Source organism: Leopardus geoffroyi, chromosome C1 (genome assembly GCF_018350155.1).
Source record: "Leopardus geoffroyi isolate Oge1 chromosome C1, O.geoffroyi_Oge1_pat1.0, whole genome shotgun sequence".
Classification (NCBI taxonomy): Eukaryota; Metazoa; Chordata; class Mammalia; order Carnivora; family Felidae; genus Leopardus; species Leopardus geoffroyi.
The window spans coordinates 195,682,434-195,706,286 of NC_059328.1; the positions used below are offsets into that span (position 1 = coordinate 195,682,434).

The window sequence follows — 23,853 nt, forward strand, 5'->3', positions numbered from 1 at the left end:
TTTGAATCCTGATCTTAGGAAAACGTGGCCTCAAGGATCTTGAGGCCATAGTGAATTTTCCTTAAAAGAGTGATTATAGGGGCACCTGGGAGGCTCAGTCAGTTAAGTGTCCGACTTCAGCTGAGGTCATGATCTTGCGGTTCCTGAGTTCCAGCCCCACGTCAGACTCTGCTGACAGCTCAGAGCCTGGAGCCTGTTTAGTATTCTATGTCTCCCTGTCTCTCTGCTCCTCCCACACTCACTCTCTCTCTCTCTTTCCCTCTCTCTCAAAAGTAAATAAACAAAAAATTTTTTTTTAAAAAGAGTGATTATAGTGTCTCAACATCATTTGGCTACAAAAGCATAGGTCAGAGTTGAAGCTGTTGGCTCCCCGAGCTCTCGGTGCCCTTTGCTAAAGGTGGAAGGTCATGTTGCTCTGAAGCACCCAAAAATTTCAGCTTCCAAAAATGTATAGGCAGACAGGTACTTTTCAGAGATTTTATAATCACATATATTACGGGTCTCTCTTTAGAGAGTGGGAGAACTATTTGTCACTTTATCTCTTACGTATAGATGACTATTAATTTGCAAATTCTTCCTCTGTTCTAAAGAAAAAAGTGATACCTGATAGCATGATGAGATTATAAAGTAAGTTTACACTCTGAACTTTTCAATCAATTAGTCTTACCATTTAGGACAAGTGTTAAAAGGTTGAACCAAGATTCAGGGACATGGGCATGCAAAGTAGAGGGGTCATAGTTGGAGACAGAATATTAATAGACAGGATCTTGAGTTCTTGAGTAACAGTCTCATACAGAGAGGTTTTTTTAAGTAACCACGGAAAGGTCACTTTAAATTTTATCCTTGAAGGCGTTCAGTGAGAAGGATCAGGGCTTCGTAGGACTTTCTCTTATGAATAGGCTAGATTGTCACTAGAAGTGATAAGTCAAGGCAAGTACACGATGATTTACACAAAACTGAAAAAACCTGCTTCATTCTTAAACTGCCTGGATAATTTATATTAAAATGTCTCTGATCTACCTGAATTTCCTCAGTTCCCTATTTCATATTTTCAATAATATTTTGATGATGATTATTCCATTTGTGATTACTATGCAGACTGCAAGGATTTATTCTTTAGAAGTTTACAATTCATCCATATTCTGTACATTAACAAAAGACTTGAAAATTTAAAAATTATTTTCTCTAAGGAAGAAGGTAAAAACACAATGCAACTTGAACGTTCCCGACTGACCAGAATTATTTATTGATTTAGTGTTTTAAGGATGTTCAATGACCCATGGTAGAAAATAAAGAGTGGTGCTTGAATTTGAGGTTGTGAGTATTTTATCCTTCTTGTCTAGAGCAGGAGACACTTGGCTTGTGTGGTATGAATACAATTCATAGAGGAACGTGAAGTATATAAAAATTCAGGGAGTCCTTCCATCTAGAACGGTCCACATCGTTTTGTTTTCTGAATGATGGGACGCAGATCTGGGCAGTGAGTCATGGGTGTTATTGCAATAAGTTTCCAGCCAGTTGTCCTAAAAATGCTTGATCTACAAAGGAAAAGGGAAAATGAGTTAGATGTTGATTGCATCTTTTCAGAAAGAAAGCTGGGGAGGAAATAGTCTGAAGTGCAAAAGAAGAAAAAACACAAAATGAACCAGCACTTCCAAGGTAAGCCTTTTCCTACTTATAATAACCTTGTTTCAAGTGCTTAACTTTGAACTGTGATAATCTCGTTTTCTAGAGCAGTAATTGTTAAAAGCGACATCTATTATTCAAAGAACTTAGGCCCCTACTTTTATTAGTGTTATGTTCCAGATAAATTAATGAACTAGTCTCTGGCTTGTTTGAATCTTCACTGCATAATTACAACACAATCAAAGCTAGGGTTTATAGATGGAAACAAAGGTCTCAGAGATTTTTGCTTACACATTTATACAAAAGCCCTCTATTTCCAAATAACCCATTTCGACGGGTTGATATTTTCTGGTAAATATAAATAAATCTTAATTATGAACTAATACTAATTATGTTTATAGCACAAAGTGAAACTGTTAAATTTATAAAAAAAAATACAGCATCAAGAAAGAGCTTATATAATAAAGGGCAAACAGATATTTACCTTGAGAGCTCCATTTAATTAGACATGATATGCTTGACAAAAGCTGTGGGCATAATATAGACAGTTTAGAGTTAGAAAACCATCAAGTTTAATAAAAGAGAGGTTTAGCAAGTTAGTTCAATCTTAATTTTCCTTAGCTGTAATACTAGCATTTATTTTTCTAAGCTTGCTATAGTCTACTATTCTTCATCCTGGATTCATGGTCTTTCCCCTGACTTTGTAAATTTAATTTTTGGAATAAATGGTACATTCACATGTTTAGAAGTTTCTTTAAAGTATGAAAGAGTTCATAATAAAAAAGAAATATTCCTCACCACTGCCTCCCATCTATCTAGTGTCTCTCTTTATGGTAAAATTGGTGGAGGTATTATGCATGTATAAGAAAATACAAATATGTGTTTCTGAAACTCTTTTTCACCCTAATGGTGGCATATTCTACAAACTATTTTTCTTTTTCTTTTCTCTCTTTATGACTGCAAACCAGAGTATCCTTATTATTTGGGGAGTGGGGAGGGAGCTGTGGGGAATTTCATTGTGTAGGCGTATTTCATTGTGTAGTGTACCAGAGTCTATTTGATACATACCACGTTAGTGGACATTAAGTTGTTAAAACATTTGGCTATTACCAACAACAATGTAGTGAATAATCATGTATCACTTGTTTCAAGTGCAAGCATATCTAAAAGCTACATCCCGTGGTGTAGATTCGCTAGAATTAATAGTTAGTACTACATAACCATATTGGGGTTTTATGCCTTCCCAACAGGAATGCATGAGATTTCCTGTTTCCATCCACTCTTCTCAACCCAAAGTGTTGTCACACTTCTAATGCTTGGCAATCAGCTTATTGAAAAATGGTATCTCCTTGTACTGTTAATCTGCATTTCTTTTATTATTAGTGAAGTTTAACATTGTATTTATAGATTTTTAAAATTTCTTATTATGTGAATTTCCAATGTACTTATGAATTTTGCTATTGGGTTGTAGTCTTTTTATTAATAATGCAATAGTTTTTTTTTTTTTTAATTAGGAAAATGAGCTTTTTCTGATACTGATTACTTTTTTTAATGGTTTGCTATTTGTCTTTTGGCTTTGCTTCTGGTGGCTTTTGCCATATGGAATTTAAAAAAAATTATGTAGTTGAATTTATCAAAACTTGTAATGCCTTCTGGGTTTTTATCAGTGTTAGAAGGACCTTCCCACTCTAAAAGTTATAAAAGAATTCGTCCATGGCTTTTATGCTTTTGGCTTTTACATTTAAATTTTTGAACCATTTGAAATTTATCCTGGTATGAGATCCAGATCTGACTTTATTTTCTAAATGACTAACCACTTGTGCAAACAATATTTATTGAATGATTCTTCTTTTATATAATGCATTTATGGCAATAACCAAATGTAAAACATTGTTTGCAGGGGAAAAAGTGCAGTTTAATTAAGATTGTCAGTGAAAATGTGCTTGGCTGACTGCTTGCCTCTTCTCCTGCCCTCTCCTCCCCTCTTCTTCTCCCTGCTTTTCTGTTCTTACTTTTCCCCAAGTCATTAGACTTCATCTCGACATTTACATCAAAGCTATCAACGTAGCTTTATTGAAAAGTGGCTAGATTAGTCTTTTTGATAGAAAAGTTTCTCAATTTTTTTGGAAATTTTAAATTTTACAAATTATGTCATGGAATTTTATTTTGCATCTGTATTGTGTGTGGAGTGTTGTTTTTCCAACCCTTTGGGTGAAGCTGCTCTAAATTGGTAGCACAGCATAGAGAGTTGGCCATGAAAGGAAGAACACCAGACAAGGAGAAGAACTAAATTTTAGTACCAGCCCTTCCATTAATGGTGTGACCTTCACTGAGTAACTAAACCTCTTTGGCCCTCAGTTTCCTCATTTTCATAATTACTTGCTGTTAAAGATTTTGAGATCTCTCCAACTTTAATATTCTATTAAACCCTATTCTGGCATAAACCCTGTCTATCTTACAGAAATGTGGTAAAGATCTAGCAAGAAAGAATACATGTGAAAACATTTTAAGCTATTTAACAATTCCCAGGATTGTCAAAACCCACAGGAATAAAAATCTTATGCACATGGCCAGATTCTTAGAGAATATCTTTTTAGAGTTATTGTGTAATTGATTGATAATAAATAACATGTATATGTTCAGTAAAGAAGACAGAGATAAAGTTATTTTAAGCTTGGAAGGAGTCCATCAACAACCCAATCAGTTAAGAGTTGCTGTAAATACCAAAGCACATGAGATTGTACCTTCATAGTTGATGCAGCCATTGGAGTCTTCTTGACCTGCCATCAAGGCTTCCACTTCTTCCTCTTTCATTTTCTCACCTGATGAAAGAAAACTCTTTGTTCAGAAAGAAGGCCAGAGAATATTTTCAAAATTTCACCATAACTGATCAGTTTTGGGTTCCTTGAGACTATGATTAAGCTCTTAGAGGATAGAAATCAGGCCCATCCTGTTCTTCTGGCACTTAGTATGTTGTCAATGAATTGTTTCTAATGAATGACTTAAATACACATTATACCTGATCATCCAAGCTCTATCCTATGTGGACTACCATGCTTTACTTTACTTACTCATTACTAGTAACTTAAGTTACCACTTTCCCCAAACAAACTTGTTGGCACTGAGGCCAGTAGAAATGGTCATTAATTTTTGACTATTCTTTTTTACCAATAGCTTTTCTTCCCTACCTACTTTGTTATAACTTGATTTCCTTAAGTCATGCTCTTTCCTATATATTCTGTCCTATGAAGCCTACTGAAATAAATTTTCCTTACCCAATGTGGCTAAAACGTGACGGAGTTCAGCACCCATGACTGTGCCATTGCCTTCCTTGTCAAAGACACGCAGACCCTCAACAAAGTCTTCATATGTGCCCTGGTCCTTGTTGTTGGAAATAGCTTGCATCATGGGCAGAAATTGTTCAAACTCAATTTTCTTGGCATTCATCTCTGGAAGAAATTGCAATTTGGAGAGTTATTAGCTACCATAAAATGTCATCTCTGAATCACAAATTGAACTTGAAAGTTCATTCCAGCTGATCTAAAATATCTTCATATAGCTTAAATTTCAGTTAGTAAATTGCTGATGACAAAAAGTTGGTGATAGATGATAGCATGAGTTCTGGAGTCCCAGTGCTTAAACTTCTATCCCCAATCCACCATTTATAACTGTGTGATCACGGGCAACTTTCTCACCCATTTTTGTACCTCAACTTTTTCATCTGTAAAAGAGAGATTCCTCAGAGTGTTAGTGTGAGCCCTAAATGAGATAACACATGCGAAATTTATTACAATACCTGGGACGAACCGAGTGCTGAATAAGTGTTAACTGCTTTTTATTAGTATTGTCAATTTAATATTTTCTACAAATACTAAAGAAGCAATGTAAAAATATACAACAAACAAGGTAAATCGCATTTACAACAAAAGTGTAAAACAGACTATCCAGATGTATGTGAATGGACAAAGTTATGTAGCCCTAAAGTCAAAATTCCCTTTTATTAGTCCTTCCTCATAGAATGGAAATTGAACGATATTGAAAAGACCACATTTGAACATTGAATAAATGAACACATTTATTTACCTAATAATGCTGTTAAAGATAGATGTTTGGTAATTTACAAAATGGCATTTACAAAGTAAGATTTGGCTTATAATTTTCTCACTTTATCTCATGCTCTCAGCTACCTTTTGAATGATTTACCTAGACATTTTCCTCTAAAGAAAGTGAAGTTTGAGAAAAATTCCAGTGGAGTTATTTAGAAGTCCGTTTGCATAAATTCAAGCTCCACTTCCCTCGCTTTGGTATAAAAGGAAAATAGTCTTTTCAGTTATCAAGGGGAAAATGAGATTACTTGTTCTCCCCTCCTTCTTTCCCCCTCATGGCAAAGATAAACAGCTCAAATATGTAATTGAAAAAATTTCAGTTGTTTTCTCATCTTTTTTGTTCAGTGTGCTATTCTCCAATAGACTATTACACTGTGCCATGAATCTTTGGAATTAAAAAAATATTTTTGTTCCAGACTAATAACTGGATGACCATATCAAGCAAATGATGTCTACAATTTGCCACTTAAATATCTACTGTCTTTTGTCCTGGGATTTACTTTGAGGGACTGAATGTACATTTTGGCTTCAATTTTTAAGTCCTCTTGTGATTCTTTGGGAATAGAAAATACTCTTATTAAAATGACATCCTGTCTATTCTTAATTAGGAGAGGTGAGTTTCTTTTAAAATGGCACAGAGCAGGGTGTCAAGAGACTGAGCACTGGGCAAAGTCAGCAGGCATTGTCAACCTCTTGAAAGCACTGTGATTTTATTTCCACAGCTCTTATCAGAGTAGATCTTTTCTAGAAGTGTGCCATTGCAATTTGCTGAGTTGTTCACAAAATGTATTTTGTTTTGGCCATGTTAAACATCTTTGTCAAAATGTATTTTTGCCTTTGAAGGTTTGGAAAAAATGTGCAGATTTGGATATGATTTTATTCATTAACCTTTAAATTATGAGCATTAGATGGGATGATGATGATGACAATGTTAGCATTAGATTTTATTTCTTTTCATTGGCATGAAATTTTATCATGCTTGCAAATTCTCAAAGGAAGGTTCACTTATTTTATGAGGAAAAACTGAGATTCTAGACAGACAAGAAGCACATTTACCATCAAGAACAAGTTAAGCTCTATTCTGTGGATCTTATTTCTCAATAAAGTTCCCTTTCTGTGTCTCTCCCCTCCCCTCTCCTTGTGGTGTGTGTGTGTGTGTGTGTGTGTGTGTGTGTGTGTGTGTGTGCGCGCGCGCGCGTGTGTGCATGCACACACAGTCTTGCTTCCCAACCTCTTGGGAAAACACGGTTACCTTCATTGCTGGGGTTTCCCAGAACCTTCTTGACTTCTGCATTGGTGGGATTTGTGCCCAGAGCCCGAAGGACATCACCGACCTGGCTTAAGGTGATCTTAGAATCACCTGTTCTGTCAAACAGGAGAAACGCCTCCTTGAATTCTGCAAGAAGCAAGAAGCTTTAGGATACTTTTTCTCCCTTAGACCTATAAATTACCCCTAATTTCATCAAGGATCCAGTTCACTCTCCTCTGTTTTCACCTTTTGCAACCACTTATGTTGTTATCTTTGAACTCTTCCTTTTCTTAGCTCAAACAGTCATTGGCAATCCTTTCTGACACTTCTTTTGGGGACTATTTTAAAGCAGCATTTCCAGCCTCAAATCATATACTATTTTTAATCAGATATGGAAATTGAAGCTCCTTGATGTATTTATTCATATTTCCTTCATCTGCCTGAGAAGCATGACTGGGTTAAGAAATTCTGAGGTCTTGAGAAACCTTAAGAACTCCTCATAATTGAGAAAGTTAATAAAATTTCAAGAAAACAAATTTTCAATCAGGGTTGTGTTCTAAGAGGTTAACCCAGGTTTCTCAAATTATTTAGAAAACCCTCTTCCTGAAGGACAAATCTCTTAGCCTCCCCTCTGGACTAGTTATCTTCAGGAGCAACTTCATTTCTCAGGAAAAAAAAATTAGAAAGGTGAAACAAATCTCTGAGTTCAATAGTGTCGTTTAACCACTGCAGCGTATGACTTTAATGGGCTCCCAATGTAATCGATTCAGAAGGAGAAATATTTGTTTGGATATATCACTATCATAATCTGTTTAAACTTTACTCTTTTTCAGATAATACATATGACAGCATGTCGCCATATTGGCTTTAGAATTTAAGTACACATTTTTTAAATTACAATTTTATGCAGATAATTGTAAATTCACCTGCAATGTTAAGGAAAAAAAATTACAGAGAGATCTTTTAAATACTTTATCTAGTTTCCCCCAATAGTAACATTTTGCAAAATTATGGCAATATTGTCACAAACAGAATAGTCACATTGATAGACTCCACCAATTTTATTCAGGTATTTCTAGTTTTATTTGAACTTTTATGTGTGTGTATAAGTACGTATCTTTAAAGTGTTGTCTATTTTTATCACAATCACTTTGTTGCTGACTTTCCCTAAATTTTGTCACTCTATGTTGATGGAATTGTTTTTGCCTTTCAGGATTATGTTAACAAAGTATATGCCAAAAAGACAGAAAAGGGTACTACTATGGATTTAGGGGCCAGAAGTGACATTTTAACTGAAACTTTCTAAACTTAACTAAATTAGACTTTCTGGAGAACCCAAAAGTATTGATGGCAACTTGTTGGATTAATCCCAACAACACTCAAAACAACCACTTTTTAATGGGCTGAAAACAGTGTTTTTAGACCATTAATGGCCTTAGATCAAAAGATGCCATCTAGATAGATTACTCAGCAAAATGCCCTATTTTATCATCCCTCTATCCCTTGATGGAAGGTTGTACCAGACATATTCACAATCAACTATAGAGCATGTCACCATTCTTGGCTAAAGGTTTCCCTTCAGATTCTATGCAATTTGACTATATCAGACCATTCCCTTAACCTAAAAAGCACGCTGCAGACACAGTAGGATTATTAGTCAAATATTATTTTTCATCTTTCTAAGGGACATGTGAAACTGAACTATTCTTGTTACTGGCTCCATGCTTTCATGCACAGATTGCTCAGAGGGCTCACTATTACCCTGCTTAGATGCTGATATACAAATAGGATTTTATGGGCTGTAATAGAATCTCTCTGACATTAACCCTTTGTTGATTTAAATGCCAAGGACAGACAGATACTGCTCTTCCTACCCCAGTTTTAAGATTTATTCTCTTCAAGAGTCTAGAATATGGATTAGCAAACTGCTACCTAGGGGCTGGCCACCTGTTTTTTAAAATAAAGTTTGATTGGAATGTAGCCCATTATTTTATGTATTGTTTATGGCTATTTTTAAACCTCAAAAATGGAGTGGAGTTGTTTTCTGTACTCCCAATAAAGCCTAACATATTGACAATTTGGCCCTTTAAGAAAAAAATTTGACAGCCCCTGGTATAGACCAACACTAGAAACCTTTTTGTGACAATCAAAATGTTCTATGTCTGGGCTGCCCCAAAAGCCCTCTGTGGCCCCTGAGCACTAATATGAGCAGTGCAACTGAGAAAATAGTTGCTTAAATGCTTTTATTTTTAATTAATTAAAATTCAGGTTTAAATGGCCACATGTGGCTAATTAGCAACTCCACTGGACATCACAGGACTTAGACCTTTAGAATGCAATCATGTTCTTTTTTTTTTCCCTTTTCTTCCAACCTGTGATACATTCAAATGGAGCAGCCATGACCAAAACTCTTTAATCATTGAACAAGGAAGGAAACCAAAGAAGTTTTCATTCATTTCCAAAAGCATTGTATTTCCATTGAAATTTTAAGAGCTTACATTCGCTTTCCTGGCAAAAGGAGAAAACCAGTCCACCCCACCAATGCTTCCTGAACTTTTATATCTAAAACTTCTTTCATATATGTAGCTATAGGTTTAATGGTCAACAGTAAGTCCTTCTGTCCTTCTGGCCAATAGTAAGTCTTCTGTTGCTTAGTCCCACCATAGTTTGGCAGCCAAAGTGACACCGTAAATTGGATATTTGAGAGGACTGGGATGCAGTAGCTGATAATGTAGCAGCATCACTCGTTAAAAATGCATTAAAATTCAAAAAAATATAGTAGGATTACCATTTTTTTTCAATGAGAAAAAAATAGTCCTTTGTAGTATAATTTCAAATGCTCTTGAGTTCTGAGTCATTGAATCACCTGATCTGTTGACATGAGATCATCAACCATGATGTAGATACATATGAGTTTTTACTACAGCAAATATCCTTTTTTTTTCTTACTTGACGTCCAGACGTGAAATATTCTAGGCATTGAAACAGACTGAAAAATGTGGCATTTCTTAGGTACAGAACCAAGTATTTGAATAGTTTCTTATTAAACACCTATAATTATAATTATTTATGTATGCTATCATATAACTAAAGTGTTTCTCTCCCTCACTTCTTTAGAAGTAATTTCTTTCTCAGTTTGTTTGACCTTGTGACACTATCAGTCCATAAAACATTCTCTCCTACGCTTCTAGTGAAAAAACAAACTTCGTGGGACATGGGGTCTCTTGGATCCAAAGACCTGAAGGAAATGTTAGGGAAAGTACTCAGCTTCTCTTGAATTTTAAGAATTTGAAATCTTCTAGTTAGTAACTGTTTTTGTGAAATAAATTTCTAATTAGTTTAAACTAATACCAGAGTTTGGTCCTGTTACTAATACTTTGGGTCATTGAACAAGTCCTATCAGCTCTCTAAAGACAGACCAGGAGATGTCTAATGTTTCTTGCACAGTTTTATGATAAACTTTTCTTCCTTCTCTGTCTCTGAATTCACTTTTATTCTATATCCACTTCACTTGTTTCTCTCAACTCACTGTGATGCCCATTGAAATTATGTAGGTTTGGTAATTGGCAGGTTCACAATCAATATTATTTTCTAAATGGAACAATTCAGACCTCTCAAATCTGTCTTCAGGAATTTGATGAACAGGTTAGCCTTTCAAAATCTACAACTTTTTTGGGTTTATCTATGGTATTGGCTACTCTATCAAAATGGTTTTACTTAGAACAGTGATTGCAAGGACCTATTTTATGGTGTCTATCTTTTGTTTGCATAAACCTTTGATTACTGATTATAAGCAAGAGGTTCAAGTTGAGAAAACTTCTATTTAGAGTGATTGAGAGCATTTATATTTAGAGTGGCTACACCAGTGGGGATAATTAGGAAGAGCTGATCTCATCTCAGGGGAGTTGGTTTTCTCACATGCCATCTTTATGAGTGTGCACACATTAACAACTGTATCTTTTAAACTTACCATCCTGCTGTGCCTTAGAGAACTCGATCTGTTAGAAAGAAATTAACCACAAAGAATATTTTAACCAAACAAAAATGTCCTTAAATTTAAGTGTATCCAAGCTCATTCCCTGAGTATTCTTCAAAGTAAGCTCCAAAAGCAAGCCTACTTTTCAGAGGTCAGGCATAGCTTGGACACAAACAGGTTGAGCCACGCAGTAACATGCCTTAGAGATAAGGGATATTTCAGAAACCAGGCAGTGCTCTGCCTACATCTGGAGTAGAGAAGCTCAATTCACTTACCAGCAATCTGGTCGGCACTGAAGGACTGCAGTGGCGAGAGAGGGAGAAAGAAAGAAACAATAGTACTCTTTCAAATGCATTGACAGAAGCATGAGTGCTCTCTGTTCTGAGATTTCTAGGAGAATATGTAGGTGTCATAGAATAAGAGGTGGCCTTAGGATACTTTGGAATCTAGGAAAAATAAGCTATTGCAAAAGATAATTAGGGAACATCTCTCTGCATCTTAATCAATGAATCAATGATTTAACAAATGCTAAGTCAAATACTTCCTGGAATAACATAATAGTCTGTGATGTATTTAAAATATGTCTAATACAGATACACTGAATTAAGAAATAGAGATACACTGCATTAAAAAGATCACCTTAAGTCTTTCTTCTATTTAACTAGGAGGTTTTTGCTCGACCATGTATCTGATGGGTCGGAAATAGCTTACTTATTTTAGCTGTCTTCATCAGACTGTTTTTAAAAGTATAGTATTTTGCTATAGTAGCAATTTCCTCTCCCCCATGTTTAGATATAATAAACCTTATGTCATATAACGAAAGTTAGTGAAGCATAAAGTACTGCTTTGGGAGTAAGATGTACTTTTTCAGTTAGCATAATAGCTCGAATTTATCTATCCTCACCCCACCTCAACGAAAGCAAAAGTAGATTCTACAGACTTATACTGAAAATGTTCTTTCCTTAGTTCTGCTCCTTGACTGCCTTTCTATTCAGTAACGTCATATCCACGACTATATCCTCCTATAAAGGACAAAGAGTTTTCTCACAGGACCCACCATGGCAGAACTTCTGGGCTGAGGAACAGCGGCAAAGCTGAAGAGTGAGTTGAGGGCCGCTCCAGTCCCTGAGTGGGGCCTGCTTGCCGAGGCTGCCTTTTATTTCTGGGGAAGCTGTGACCTCACAGCTAGCATCAGGTTTCAGAGAGAAGTGGCCACTCCCCTTGGAGAGTTCTTTAGCTTTCTTAGGGCAAAGGGAAGGAGGGCTCTGTACCCTGAGGGCTATATTTAGGAAACCAGAACCTAGGAGTGGACAGCCATAATGAGACGAAGCCTGTCAGTACTTTTATGGTCTTTATCCCTGAGATGTTCTCTTGGAGCCTCTTCCTTTAAGAAGCTTCTTACTTGTTCAGTGGCAGAGGAGCTTAGAATTTCTCGAACACTCAGTCTGACTCCTTCTCTCGTTGAATTATGGACTTTGCAAACTTTGCATCAGCAAGTTTTGATATTTAATGGAATTTATTGGATGGGACTGGGTTGGGGTTTCAAATGGCAATTACTATAGAAGGAAGAGCCTGCGGAGCTCTGTCCTTGGTGGTAAAGTTCAGAAGACTTGAAAAGGGCATGCACATTCTTCGTGTTTCTTAGAGTTCACTCAAGTGAAGGTGTGGTCAGTTCTTGAAATCTCTAACTAAAGACCACTCTTTTGCAAGTTGTGTTCTCGGATGTATAGAGTTTATCTAAGCCAGGATAGTTCAAAGCTCCATTTTCACCATTCTCCCTTAGTTTTTGTACAGTAAAATGGGAATTTCCTCCATCCTCAGAGTCCAGACTGAGAACCAGAAAAACCCAAAGCAGGGGCTGTAAAGTGCCAGTTGGCACTTTAGGATTTTAAAGGTATCTAAGGGATTGGCTGGTAATGGGTTTTCATGGCAGCTTACCTGAAAATAGGAAGGAACTCCATTCTTGGAATGGTACTGTGAAAAGTGGTCCTTAGGAAAGATCAGTCCTAGAATGTCCACGAACATTCAGACATGTTTATCAGTTTTCTACATACCTAAAGCAGCTTATATGTGCAAAGAACGTTGGAGATAAATTTTGATTTAAGTATTGTCTCAGCAACTATTTTTAAGAGAATGGTCACAAAAAGCATGAAGTCTCCATTCACTAGACAGAAGAATCCTTTGTGGCTTTACTTCAAAACATTTAGGAAGATATCAAATTTTAAATGCATATCACTTTTTGTCCCAAGTTTACAAGTAGTGAAACAAATTTCATAGGGTGTTAAGTCCCAAAGTGAGGACTGAAAACATAATTTAAAAAATATTAGTACCCAATAAAATGTATTTTAATAAGTAGACATTTTGAGAATTTATGAGAAATGGAAGTTAATAGAAAAACTTAGATGTTTCGGATTATTAGGAGGAAATGAAGGGAGGGACAAAGGTGGAAATTTCTAACCTTTGATAAGTGTGTAATTTGGAGCCTCATGGTTTTTGATGCCCAAATTAAAGCCATGAGAGCAGACCATATTTCTTTGTGTTCTTTTTAGTCTTATAATTATATTTATGTATTGTGTCATTAAATTGAAATTGCCCTATGGTTAACATTGAGAACTAGTATATATCTTTAGTAGAACTAAAAACTACAAATAATACAAAATAAATCCATCAAAGTCGCCCTACAGAATGCCTATCATTTGCCCTACATAATGCTTATTTGCGAGGTTTTTTTTTTTTTTTTTTGAGCAGAAAAATGTGTCCTTGAATACATATAAAATATGGTCAATTTGTATAATACTTGTGGAGTACACTGGAAAATAATTCTTAAAGTTGTATTTATACTATGATTAAGCTATTCCTAACCACTTGAATATTATGTAAACGTTTACTATTACTAAAATAGAAGTGGCAGGCGGTTGTCAGACAATTTTACTCTACTTTCTCTATATAACTTTACTACATAAAGGATGAGAGCTTAGATTTTTTTGTACCTATTGAGAATCAAAGTAAACCTTTAAGCAAGTTATTGATAACAGCAGAAAAGTGACAGTGTATTCTAGCCTAGAGAATAAACTACAATTTAAAAGTTAAAAGACCTGAACGCTGTGGTCATAGAATAAATGGGAACTGCTACTTATTCTCTGGTACACTTCTACAAATGATGAAGAGTTTCCTTTGCATCTCTTTCTTGGTGTTGGAATGATGAAGTAATCAGTTCTTTGAACAAAGACATGATATTAATACAAAATGTCAGCTGATTTTGGCCTCCGTTGGCTTTGTCATCATTTGGTTTGTTTTAAAAAATTAGATTTAAGGGGCGCTTGGGTGGCGCAGTCGGTTAAGCGTCCAACTTCAGCCAGGTCACGATCTCGCGGTCCGTGAGTTCGAGCCCCGCGTCGGGCTCTGGGCTGATGGCTCAGAGCCTGGAGCCTGTTTCCGATTCTGTGTCTCCCTCTCTCTCTGCCCCTCCCCCGTTCATGCTCTGTCTCTCTCTGTCCCAAAAATAAATAAACGTTGAAAAAAAAATTAAAAAAAAAATTAAAAATTAGATTTAAGTCCATTCTACCTGGAATGCTCTCTTCTCATCTCTGTTTCTTAGAAATTAACTATTCCTCAAAGCTCTGATAAAATCTCCTCTTGAAAGAATCTTTTCTCTCTATTTACTCAGCTCCTTTTTTCCCACTGAAAGATGTTTAACCTTCCTGGTTGTAAACTTCTGGAAAGTCCAGGCCATTAGTGAAAACCATTTACCTTTGTCCATGATGCAAACTGGGCATGGGCCCACCCCAATTTTTTCCCCCTAGAGTGCTTCCTCTGCCTTATTTTTGTAACTCATTTCCCATAGCTCTATAAAATACCTTGTCTGTATTAGTTGTTCAACAAATTTTCTATAAATTAAAATCATTAGAGCATATGCACAGTAAGTTCCAACCTCAAACATGAGCTTCTCCTCTAGAATATTATATTCCATGAGGGAAGAGATTTCATCATCTCCTTCAAAGAGCTTACATTCTATAGAAGGCGATATGTTCTTCTTCAGGGGTATAGGTCCAGCACCTGGAACTGCCAAGCACATACGAGGCATGCTCATTTTGAATTATTGGTGTATGTGCCTTTATATTTCCACAGTCTTTCCTTAGATTTTATGTAAATGTTTATGCTTAGGAATTCTAATTTGCCAACCCTCAATTTGCTTTTCCATCTTAGCCTACATACCTATATTAGACTATTAGTACAACAGCTATATGCCATATTTTTGTGACTCCTGTGCTCTTTAGTACTGGATTTAAGTAAGTAGTAGTTTACAAGGGACTGGTGGTGAAAAGGATTTTTATTGCAATGTTTACAGATGTTTTCTCACTTTGAAAAGTACTTGGTGATGTTCGGTTAACTGATTAAAGACAAAATAAAGCTTCTAGTGTATAGAAGGAATTAATTTATAGGGAAAATATTAAGATGAATTTAATCAAACAGGCTCTGAAATTGTTGTATGTTAAGCTTTAGTATATCAAGAAGAGCTATAATTAAGGATGATCTGGGAGATCCGTGACGTTGAATACTGAGAGAAAATGCCCTAGGAAGGAACATAGACTATGGTCTTTAAACAGCCTTCATCGTCCCTGCAAGACATAATGAGGCTAATGACTGGTAAGGCTAAGTAAAGAAGTTAATCTAAGCAGGGCCAGTTTTCAAGCAAGAAAACATTGCTGCATGTTCTCTGATTTAATGCCTGGCAGAGAGGCATTTAAAGACCTAGAATGTATGCAAAACCTAAGAAAAACTTAGATTATTATTTTTCATTCTAATTTCACAGAGTTACCATGAATCACCATAAAAAGGCAGCAGAAATACTGTTTTGGAAATTAGAATTTTGTGCCTCAGAGTAACTTATTTGATTTAAAGGAAATGCATATTTTTCATTTCATTTTTTATTTTACCTCAACAAAGGATATACTTAGGCTGGTGACTATAATATGAAATAAAAGGGAGAAATTAAGAACAATGAGAATACAGTACCAGTCCAGGCTGTCCAATATAAGAGAGAGTAGATGACTATATTGGATACACTGATCTGAACAGAAGGAGAAATAAGTAATTCTATGCTCAGAAAGTGTGGACTAGTCAACTGAATTCAGTCACATTGGAGCAAAGGCTGAATTTGTAAGATAACCCAATTCAGACCTACAAGACTTAATGAGAGGCCTAGGTGAATTTTAATAAAAATTTAAACATGTGGCCTAAGTCTATACTTCTTCAGCTTACCTATGGTTAATAACTGATAAATTTAAGATTTTTTAAGAGTTGTACCTTCTCTACTTTGTACATTTATTTATATGCAATTTATTAAAAATCCAAGTCGTGTTTTTGTTCCTTCCTTCCTCTTTTTATTTAAAAAATGTGAGCATGCGAAAAATTCTTGGTGTATGTGTTTTAAGAAATTTAAAGTATCTGCTTTTTCCTCATCTGGAATAAAAGTTCTTTTTGTGACCACAGGGATTTATGAATATTGGCATTACCATTTTAGAGATTTCAGGTCTTTTGATATGATGGGAATGGAACTAGACAGGGATTGAAACATTCAGAATTTTGTTCTATTATAATAAAGCATGTGTCTTTTGATTAAATAACTTATCTGGGTCGCAGCTTCCTCTGTATGATTTCTAGGTTTGCTATGTTCTGCACTGGTGTGAATTTTCCATGCTTTTGTTAGTAGAATCAACCTCAACTTTTTTAATGGAAAAGGCTTAGTGCTTAAAAACTCATTAAGCAACATTATTTTGAAGTAATTTAGATAAAGAGGAGTTAAAATATAATTTCATAAACTGTGTTCAAGTGAGTCAGATGCTTCAGAAACAGGAGACGTTGAACCATTAGGCACGTGCTATGTACAAAGACTTCACTCGCCACAACAGAAGAAAGACTATAAAGTTGAGTAGATGTGGTTTTATCTTTAAGGTAATTTTTTTTCCTCTGGCTTCAGTTCACTATTATTAATTTATGGCCAGAATAACAAGGATCTGTCATCCATATAGTTTGAATTTTTAACTAATATAATTGAAGCGACTACACCTTGTATATTGCAACTTTTGCCCTCCAAATTCTGATTTGGAGTGAGAAACAAACTGTAGAAGTTGATGTAGAAACAAACTATAGATCTCATTTTCATACAAAAAGTATTTCAGTATGAGGAGAAGCAAAAGAAAGTGTAGTATCAGCAGACTAAATATAATCCTTTCCATAATTTCCATGAGTCAGATGGTGCTTAATGCTGGGTAATTATGGAACGACTTCTAAAGACAACTTGCCAGGGGATTCATTTGCAACATTAGAATGTCAAGAGTCTAAATTTGTCACTGTCACTTTGTGGTCTCCTTGTCTTGCAAAGATTTCATTATCTTTAAAATTAAAAGTGCTATTCACTATTAATTGGTGAACATATCTATTCCTTTCCAAACTGCATTTTTCTTCGCAAAGATATTATCCAGGTACATATCATTCAAAATGTAATTTTGGAGAGTTACAGAATGCCCTTTAGTGTTTTCTCACTCCATTCCACCTGTTCCCTTCTTGTACATCATAGATGTTTAAAAGTGGAAACTTGATATGGTATCTAGTGGTAATCTCAAATAATTTTTTATTTGCTCCTGAGGTTATATTCACACTGCAAATGGATCGATATCGCAATTTGTTACATTATAGTTGTATTAAAAATTAATTTGTGTTATTGAAAGGTCAAGATAAAAAAACAAACTCCTACAATTACCTAAAGAAAACTTAGAGACACCTTATAAATGTTTTCAGTCATTCCTTCTAATCAGAAATTGATTATATGTGTTCTTTTCCTAGTTCTTTTTCTCAAGCTGGTTAAGGTTAAGATTTAATCATTATACATGTGGTATTATATTTCTGCATATCACTCCAAAAGATATATGGTTGATATTTCCTTACAGTTAAAATCATGCTATTTGTAAACAAAATAGAGATCCCATACTTTTCTCAGAATATTGGCCTGATGGCAAAATTTGGAGGTCAGTTTTGGTATATGTGTATACTTAATTAAACAAAACCAAAATTATTTTAAAATTCAATCTGTTTAATTACATTTAAGAGCATTTAAAAAATTTTTTTAATGTTTTTATTTATTTTTGAGACAGAGAGAGACAGAGAATGAGCAGGGGAGGGGCAGAAAGAGGGGGAGACACAGAATCTGAAGCGGGCTCCAGGCTCTGAGCTGTCAGCACAGAGCCCGATGTGGGGCTCGAACTCACGGAGTGTGAGATCATGACCTCAGCTGAAGTCAGACACTTAGCCGACTGAACCACTCAGGTGCCTCACATTTAAGAGCATTTTAAAAATACTTTGGTATAGTTTATTTTTTCCAGCTTTATTGAGATATAACTGACATAGCATCATGTAAGTTTGAGTAAGGTGTACAACATGATTTGACGTGTGATGATTTTGATATTGTAAAATGATTACCATGGTAAGGTTAGTTGATACATCTATTTAATAGTTTTTTTAAATTAAAAAACAATTTGTGTATGGTGTGTGTGTGTGTGGTAAGAACTTTTAAGATCTACTCTCTTAGCACGTTTCAAAAGTACAATATGGTATTATTAACTGTAGTCACTATTTGGTATATTAGATCCCAGAACTTATTCATCTTTTAAAAAAAGTTTTTAAATGATGTTTTTAATGTTTATTTAACTTTTGAGAGAGAGAGAGAGAGGCAGAGAGAGAGGGAGACCCAAATCTGAAGCAGGCTCAGGCTCTGAGCTGTCAGCACAGCACCTGATGCGGGGCTCAAACCCATGAACCACGAGATCATGACCTGAGCCGAAGTCAGACACTCAACTGGGTGACTGAGTCACCCAGGTGCCCCTAGAACTTATTCATCTTCTAACTGGAATCTTGTACCCTCTGACCACCTTTACACATTTACCCCATCCCCAGCTCCATCCCTGACAACTACTAATCTACTCACATAACGACTTTTTTTTTAATATATATGTTCCATTTACAAATTTTTTATAGGAAGCTAGAACAAAGTGACTAGGAGTCTTTCTAGGTTCCTAATATTCCCACCTTTCATCTGTAAAAGAGAGCACCCAACCTGTCAGTAATAGGTGCTAAGATAGGGGAAATCTGTAGAGAACAGAAAAGTAGTGAACGGTCAAGGTCAACAGTCTTCGTGAACCTGCTCTGATTTGTGTCTATCACCCCTAACTCCGGCTACACAGGACTGTGCAGGGCAATATGAGATCCACTCTACCCCATACATTTAAGAATAAAAAAAAAGCCTTCTTCATGTATTCTTAACAGCAGTTTACTCTTTATGAACAGGAGGTAGTTTGGGATACAATTACCACAGTTGACTCTGGACTTGGCCTGCAAGGTTAAATCCTAGCTCCACCACCTACTAGTTATCTGATTGTGAACATAGCACTGAACCTCATTAGACTCAATTTCTTTTCTTGCAAAACAAGGCTAAAAACCACCCCAGTATAACGTTTTGAGGATTAAATAAGCTAATAGGGCACAGGAGTTAATTCACAATGAATATTTATTATTATATTACAAAGAACTTTGTAGTTTTCAGAGCCTTTCATGGGCCATGACCTCATTTGATTTTCTCAACAATTCTTCAAAATGGGACTGGGTTTGTATTAGCCTTGTTAGAGCTGAGGAAAAATGAATTTGTAGATTAAAACAAATAATCCTATACCTGGACCAGAGCCAGTCAGGTAATGCAGTGTATATATAATATTTGCCTCCACTAAATACCCGTCAGTAAATACATGCATTTATTGGGAATGCTGTATTCCTACATTACCATTCAATTGAAAGTTTAAATCTCCCCAAGTGTGTGTTGAATCATTTAGATTTGTTATTTGATAAGTTTCTGTCAATGCATTCTGTACCTTTACCACTTTTTGTAAATACCACCTGCAGCGTCTAGTCAGAGATGACCTGATTGAATTACAGTGAAAACAGTGAGAATTAAAACTTAAACAGCACAAGGACAGACATCATTCAAAGTCTTATATCCTCATAGCAATCCTGACATATCAGCTGCGGCATGCATCGTGCAAAAAATTTATTTACACATTGATCTTTTAAAATCTAGGCACATAGTCATCTCATTACTTATTTTCTTTTCATTATTTCAACACTTGGCTGAAGTGTTGGGCAGCAGGTGTTAATTCTTGTGTTTGCGTCTGCAACTATGCTCATGGGGGGTTTTAATTCCTACACTTGAGAGTCTGTGAGACAGTGTTCTTTAGTCGGGCATTGTTGCTGGAAGTGTCAGCTCTCTGAAGGCAAAGAGTGTTTAGAACCATCCAGGAAAGTAACTTTAGTGTTCAAATATCAGCTGTCTTTGTGTTTTTGAAAAGGACACTCCTGGAAAATCCATGGTCATAGGATATCAGGTAAGCATTCCCTCAGTGAATATCAGAGGTTTTATGTCAGAACAACTGAACAAATGTTCTAAATAACCAACAAACTAGGAAATCAGGTTGCAAAGCACATTAAAGAAATTGATAAAACTAATTAACAATATTAAAGATTGTTCAGAGTTTATGGGGACTTAAATATATAGCTGTTAAAGATGGTATATTATAAGGCAGAACATAGATAGTAGCTGGGAATAGTAGTGAAGAATTAAATATTACTGTTGCCATGCCTATAATACTACAGAGATAGTTACTTAAACTTTAGCATTACTCAAAGTCTCAAGGACAGCTGGATTTCTAATATTATATGATTTATGAAAGAAAGTTTAAAATCCAATTAAGTTTTGTTCTTTATCGAGTTTTCAGAAAGTTAATGAACACATATAACAGCTCTATTAATTTCTTTAGAGTTCATTTTCTCTGCCTGAAAAAAGTTTATAACTTATATGAGGTAATATATCTAGAAATATCATTAGGTGATTAAAAGCATCATAATATGAAATGTTTTAATGTACATTTTAATTTGCCTTGTTACCTACTGGGATGAAATTAAATTTTATATACTTCTCAAGATGTAGTCCATTCTTTGACTATAATACCTATAAATGTGCACTGGTTTCATAGTGATGAGTGCAAACCATTGAAGACCTTTAAATTCCTTTACAAAAACATGTTAGTTTCAGTCTTATCCTTCTCCTTTTCTCTCTCTTTATTAAGAATAGGCCCTCTGAAAGAAATATAAAGGTTAAATTCCTCCTGTTTCTTCTAGATGCATTTAACTGCTCCATTTTAGTTTGCGTCCCTTATCAGGATCCATCGCATCTCTCGTTCTGTAATGAACTAGTGAAGATGTTACATACCTCATCACTGCAGAGACGCCCTAAGATTGTTTTCTTCTTTTGCTTAGTTGTGCTAGCTACATTAGCCACCCTAGCATGAATTCAACGTATAGATGAAAGGATAAACCTTCAAGATTCAAAACAGCGTCACTTCTGTGCTGTGGACAATCAGTTTAATCTCTGGATTTAAAAAAGTGATGTTTTGTCTTTCCTTAGACACTTACTGCCAAACTAAATTTTTAATCAATCGGTCAATCAATCAATCATCAATCAGTGTTATTTGTATTTCTTCAGGGAAGAAAATTAATGCTTGCCTTCATTAGTGGGATATTTTGTTTTCTTGTTAAAAAGGCACATCCCCTATCCCCCCACAGATATTTGTAATACTGGATACAAAGAGGTAACATTGTCTTATAAATCACAATAAATATAGTGGAATAGCTTTGACACTGATTCATATCTCTAGTCTTAGTATGGAATGGAGAGTCAAATAATACGGATGATTAGGATTCTTGTAGTGGCCATAATCACGTTCATTGTATAATGTAGTCAGTGTGCATCTATAAAGATACATTAACTAGAATTGTTGGAGATGAAAAATTTGGTTTTTTCTTAATGAACTATATGCAGTCCTTTAGGTAGAACACCATTTATCAGAAAATCTGACATGCATTTCTCCTCCTAAGTGGATATTCATTAACAAGAGTTCCTAACCGGTATTAGATTCTCTGACCAACTTTTTTCAAATATGGCTTTAGGTACCTAAAAACTCAAGATAAAATATTTGTATTAATCCACTCCTACTTTGGAACGTATAATTTCATGTTTAACCAGAATGCTATAAAAATTATGAATGTATTTATTTAATGTCATCACATAGATCTGAGGATGATCCAATTCAATATTTATGTGGGGAGTATTTTTTTTAAATCTATGATTATACTAAAATAGTCAATGAAATGTTTATTTATAGGTCAGCTTGGTCATTACAGGTAAACAGTATTAAATTAGCAAAATTTAGATTTATTATGTACAGAACTTTTGGCTTAAGAGAAAAGATCACCTAATAGGACCTTTTGCCCATTAGTTTTCCATATAAGGCAGAGTTCCTGAAAGATTTCAAACTGTCATTCAGACCAGTCAAGCCCCAGTGAATGAGGAGAAGGAGCACATTTGATGGATCACATCACTGAGAGGTAACAGGCACATACATGCACAGCGTCATTTTCCCAAAAGCAGATAATCTGTGGCAATTGAGAACTTTGATCACAGCAAAGTGTCGACACAAAAATCAATCACGTTCTCCTTAGTTGAAGATCAGTATGCAAGAGCTCAAAGACATAAGCTAAAAGCCATATAACCAAGTTTTATAGTATTTTGGGGGTTAGTTTCATTTAAAAGCAACTCACACATTCTGAATTAAATACTATATATAAATAAACAAGATGACAGTTATAGTCACTGAAACACTTGAGTGCATAATTGTCTGCACTGAGATCTAATTTGGTGTTGTATCAAATTTTATTAAGCAAAGCTGAAGGGGGAATTAACTTGAATTGCAAAAATCCTCTGTTTTTCAGAAGAAATAAAGCAGCTGTCAAATAAATACGCCCAGGACAACTGGGTCATCAGCTGTTTTAAAACTTTTGGAAACAAGTCGGGGCTAAAAATTTCTTTTTGATGTAGCATTAAGGTAAGGGATCCAGTTTCCACAGAGATTTTGTTTAAAACAAAACAGAACAAAATAAAACACTGGTTTAAGTATTTGCGAAACACCTGTTCACACTTACACATTTTGTCCCTAAATTGCACTTTGACCGTTTAGGGAAAAAAGAAAACCAGAGAACAAAAACTGGAGCAAAATACAGGCTCCATAGGCAATGTCACATTCATAGTAATGACAGAGTTTATTTATTTTTAATTTGGATTCTTTTCTCCCCAAATCTACCAGTCTGTGTAGTAACGCCACTTGTCTCAATGAAAAATATGCCCCTTTGCAAGTTCCTAGAGTTTCCTACTGTTGCAAGATGTTTCAGTGACCAAACATTTCACCCCTTTTAGTTACCTTAATGGCAGAGAGGTCAATTTTTTCTTCTTTGGGTTTGGCTGGGGCGGGTGCAGGTGCAGGTGCCGGGGCAGGGGCTGGGGCGGCAGCAGGTTTCTTCACGTCCTTCTTTGGTGCCATTTTGTTTAAAAGGATAGGTTAAAAAAAAAAGGAGCACCTCCAAAAGAACCTGTCAAAATGATTCTTGGAAGAGGAGTGGTGCTTCAGTTGATCCACAGCCCAGTGTCTTGAAGGTGGACCCAGAGTGTTAAATGGTATAAGGGCATGCATATATATTTCACTTAGTGCCTAATAGAATCTTGACACATGCGGCTGGATTGGACGGTTCGCTAGTCAAGGGGGATGGCATTCAGGCTCAGACTATAAATGGAATCTAAAGGGTCAGGGCTTCATCAATTTTTTTTTAAACTCCTCTTGCTTTTTTTTTTTTTTTTCCCACCTCCATATATAAAGGCGAAAGAAGTATGACAAAGCCAGCTTCAGATCCTTTGGTGACAGTAAAGTAGATTGACTGATACTTTTTCTTGGTAGAATTAC

At 35.5% G+C, this 23,853-nt stretch overlaps 1 protein-coding gene across 2 annotated transcripts; it reads right to left on the bottom strand.

Moving 5' to 3' along the window:
- Positions 1-1,222: 1,222 nt before the first annotated feature.
- On the bottom strand, positions 1,223-23,581 carry MYL1 (myosin light chain 1). Of its 2 annotated transcripts, none has more exons than XM_045481102.1 (7): positions 23,317-23,581; positions 10,952-10,979; positions 6,985-7,128; positions 4,902-5,075; positions 4,371-4,448; positions 2,111-2,153; positions 1,223-1,538 (listed from the first exon to the last, which is right to left on the bottom strand). In XM_045481102.1, exons 1-6 carry the CDS (start codon positions 23,434-23,436, stop codon positions 2,125-2,127), a joined length of 573 nt encoding a protein of 190 aa, XP_045337058.1. In that variant the 5' UTR covers positions 23,437-23,581; the 3' UTR covers positions 1,223-1,538; positions 2,111-2,124. The 2 variants fall into 2 exon arrangements, with proteins under 2 accessions (XP_045337058.1, XP_045337059.1); XM_045481103.1 differs by lacking the exons at positions 10,952-10,979; positions 23,317-23,581 and adding exons at positions 11,233-11,257; positions 12,015-12,119.
- Between the last annotated feature and the right edge of the window lie 272 nt (positions 23,582-23,853).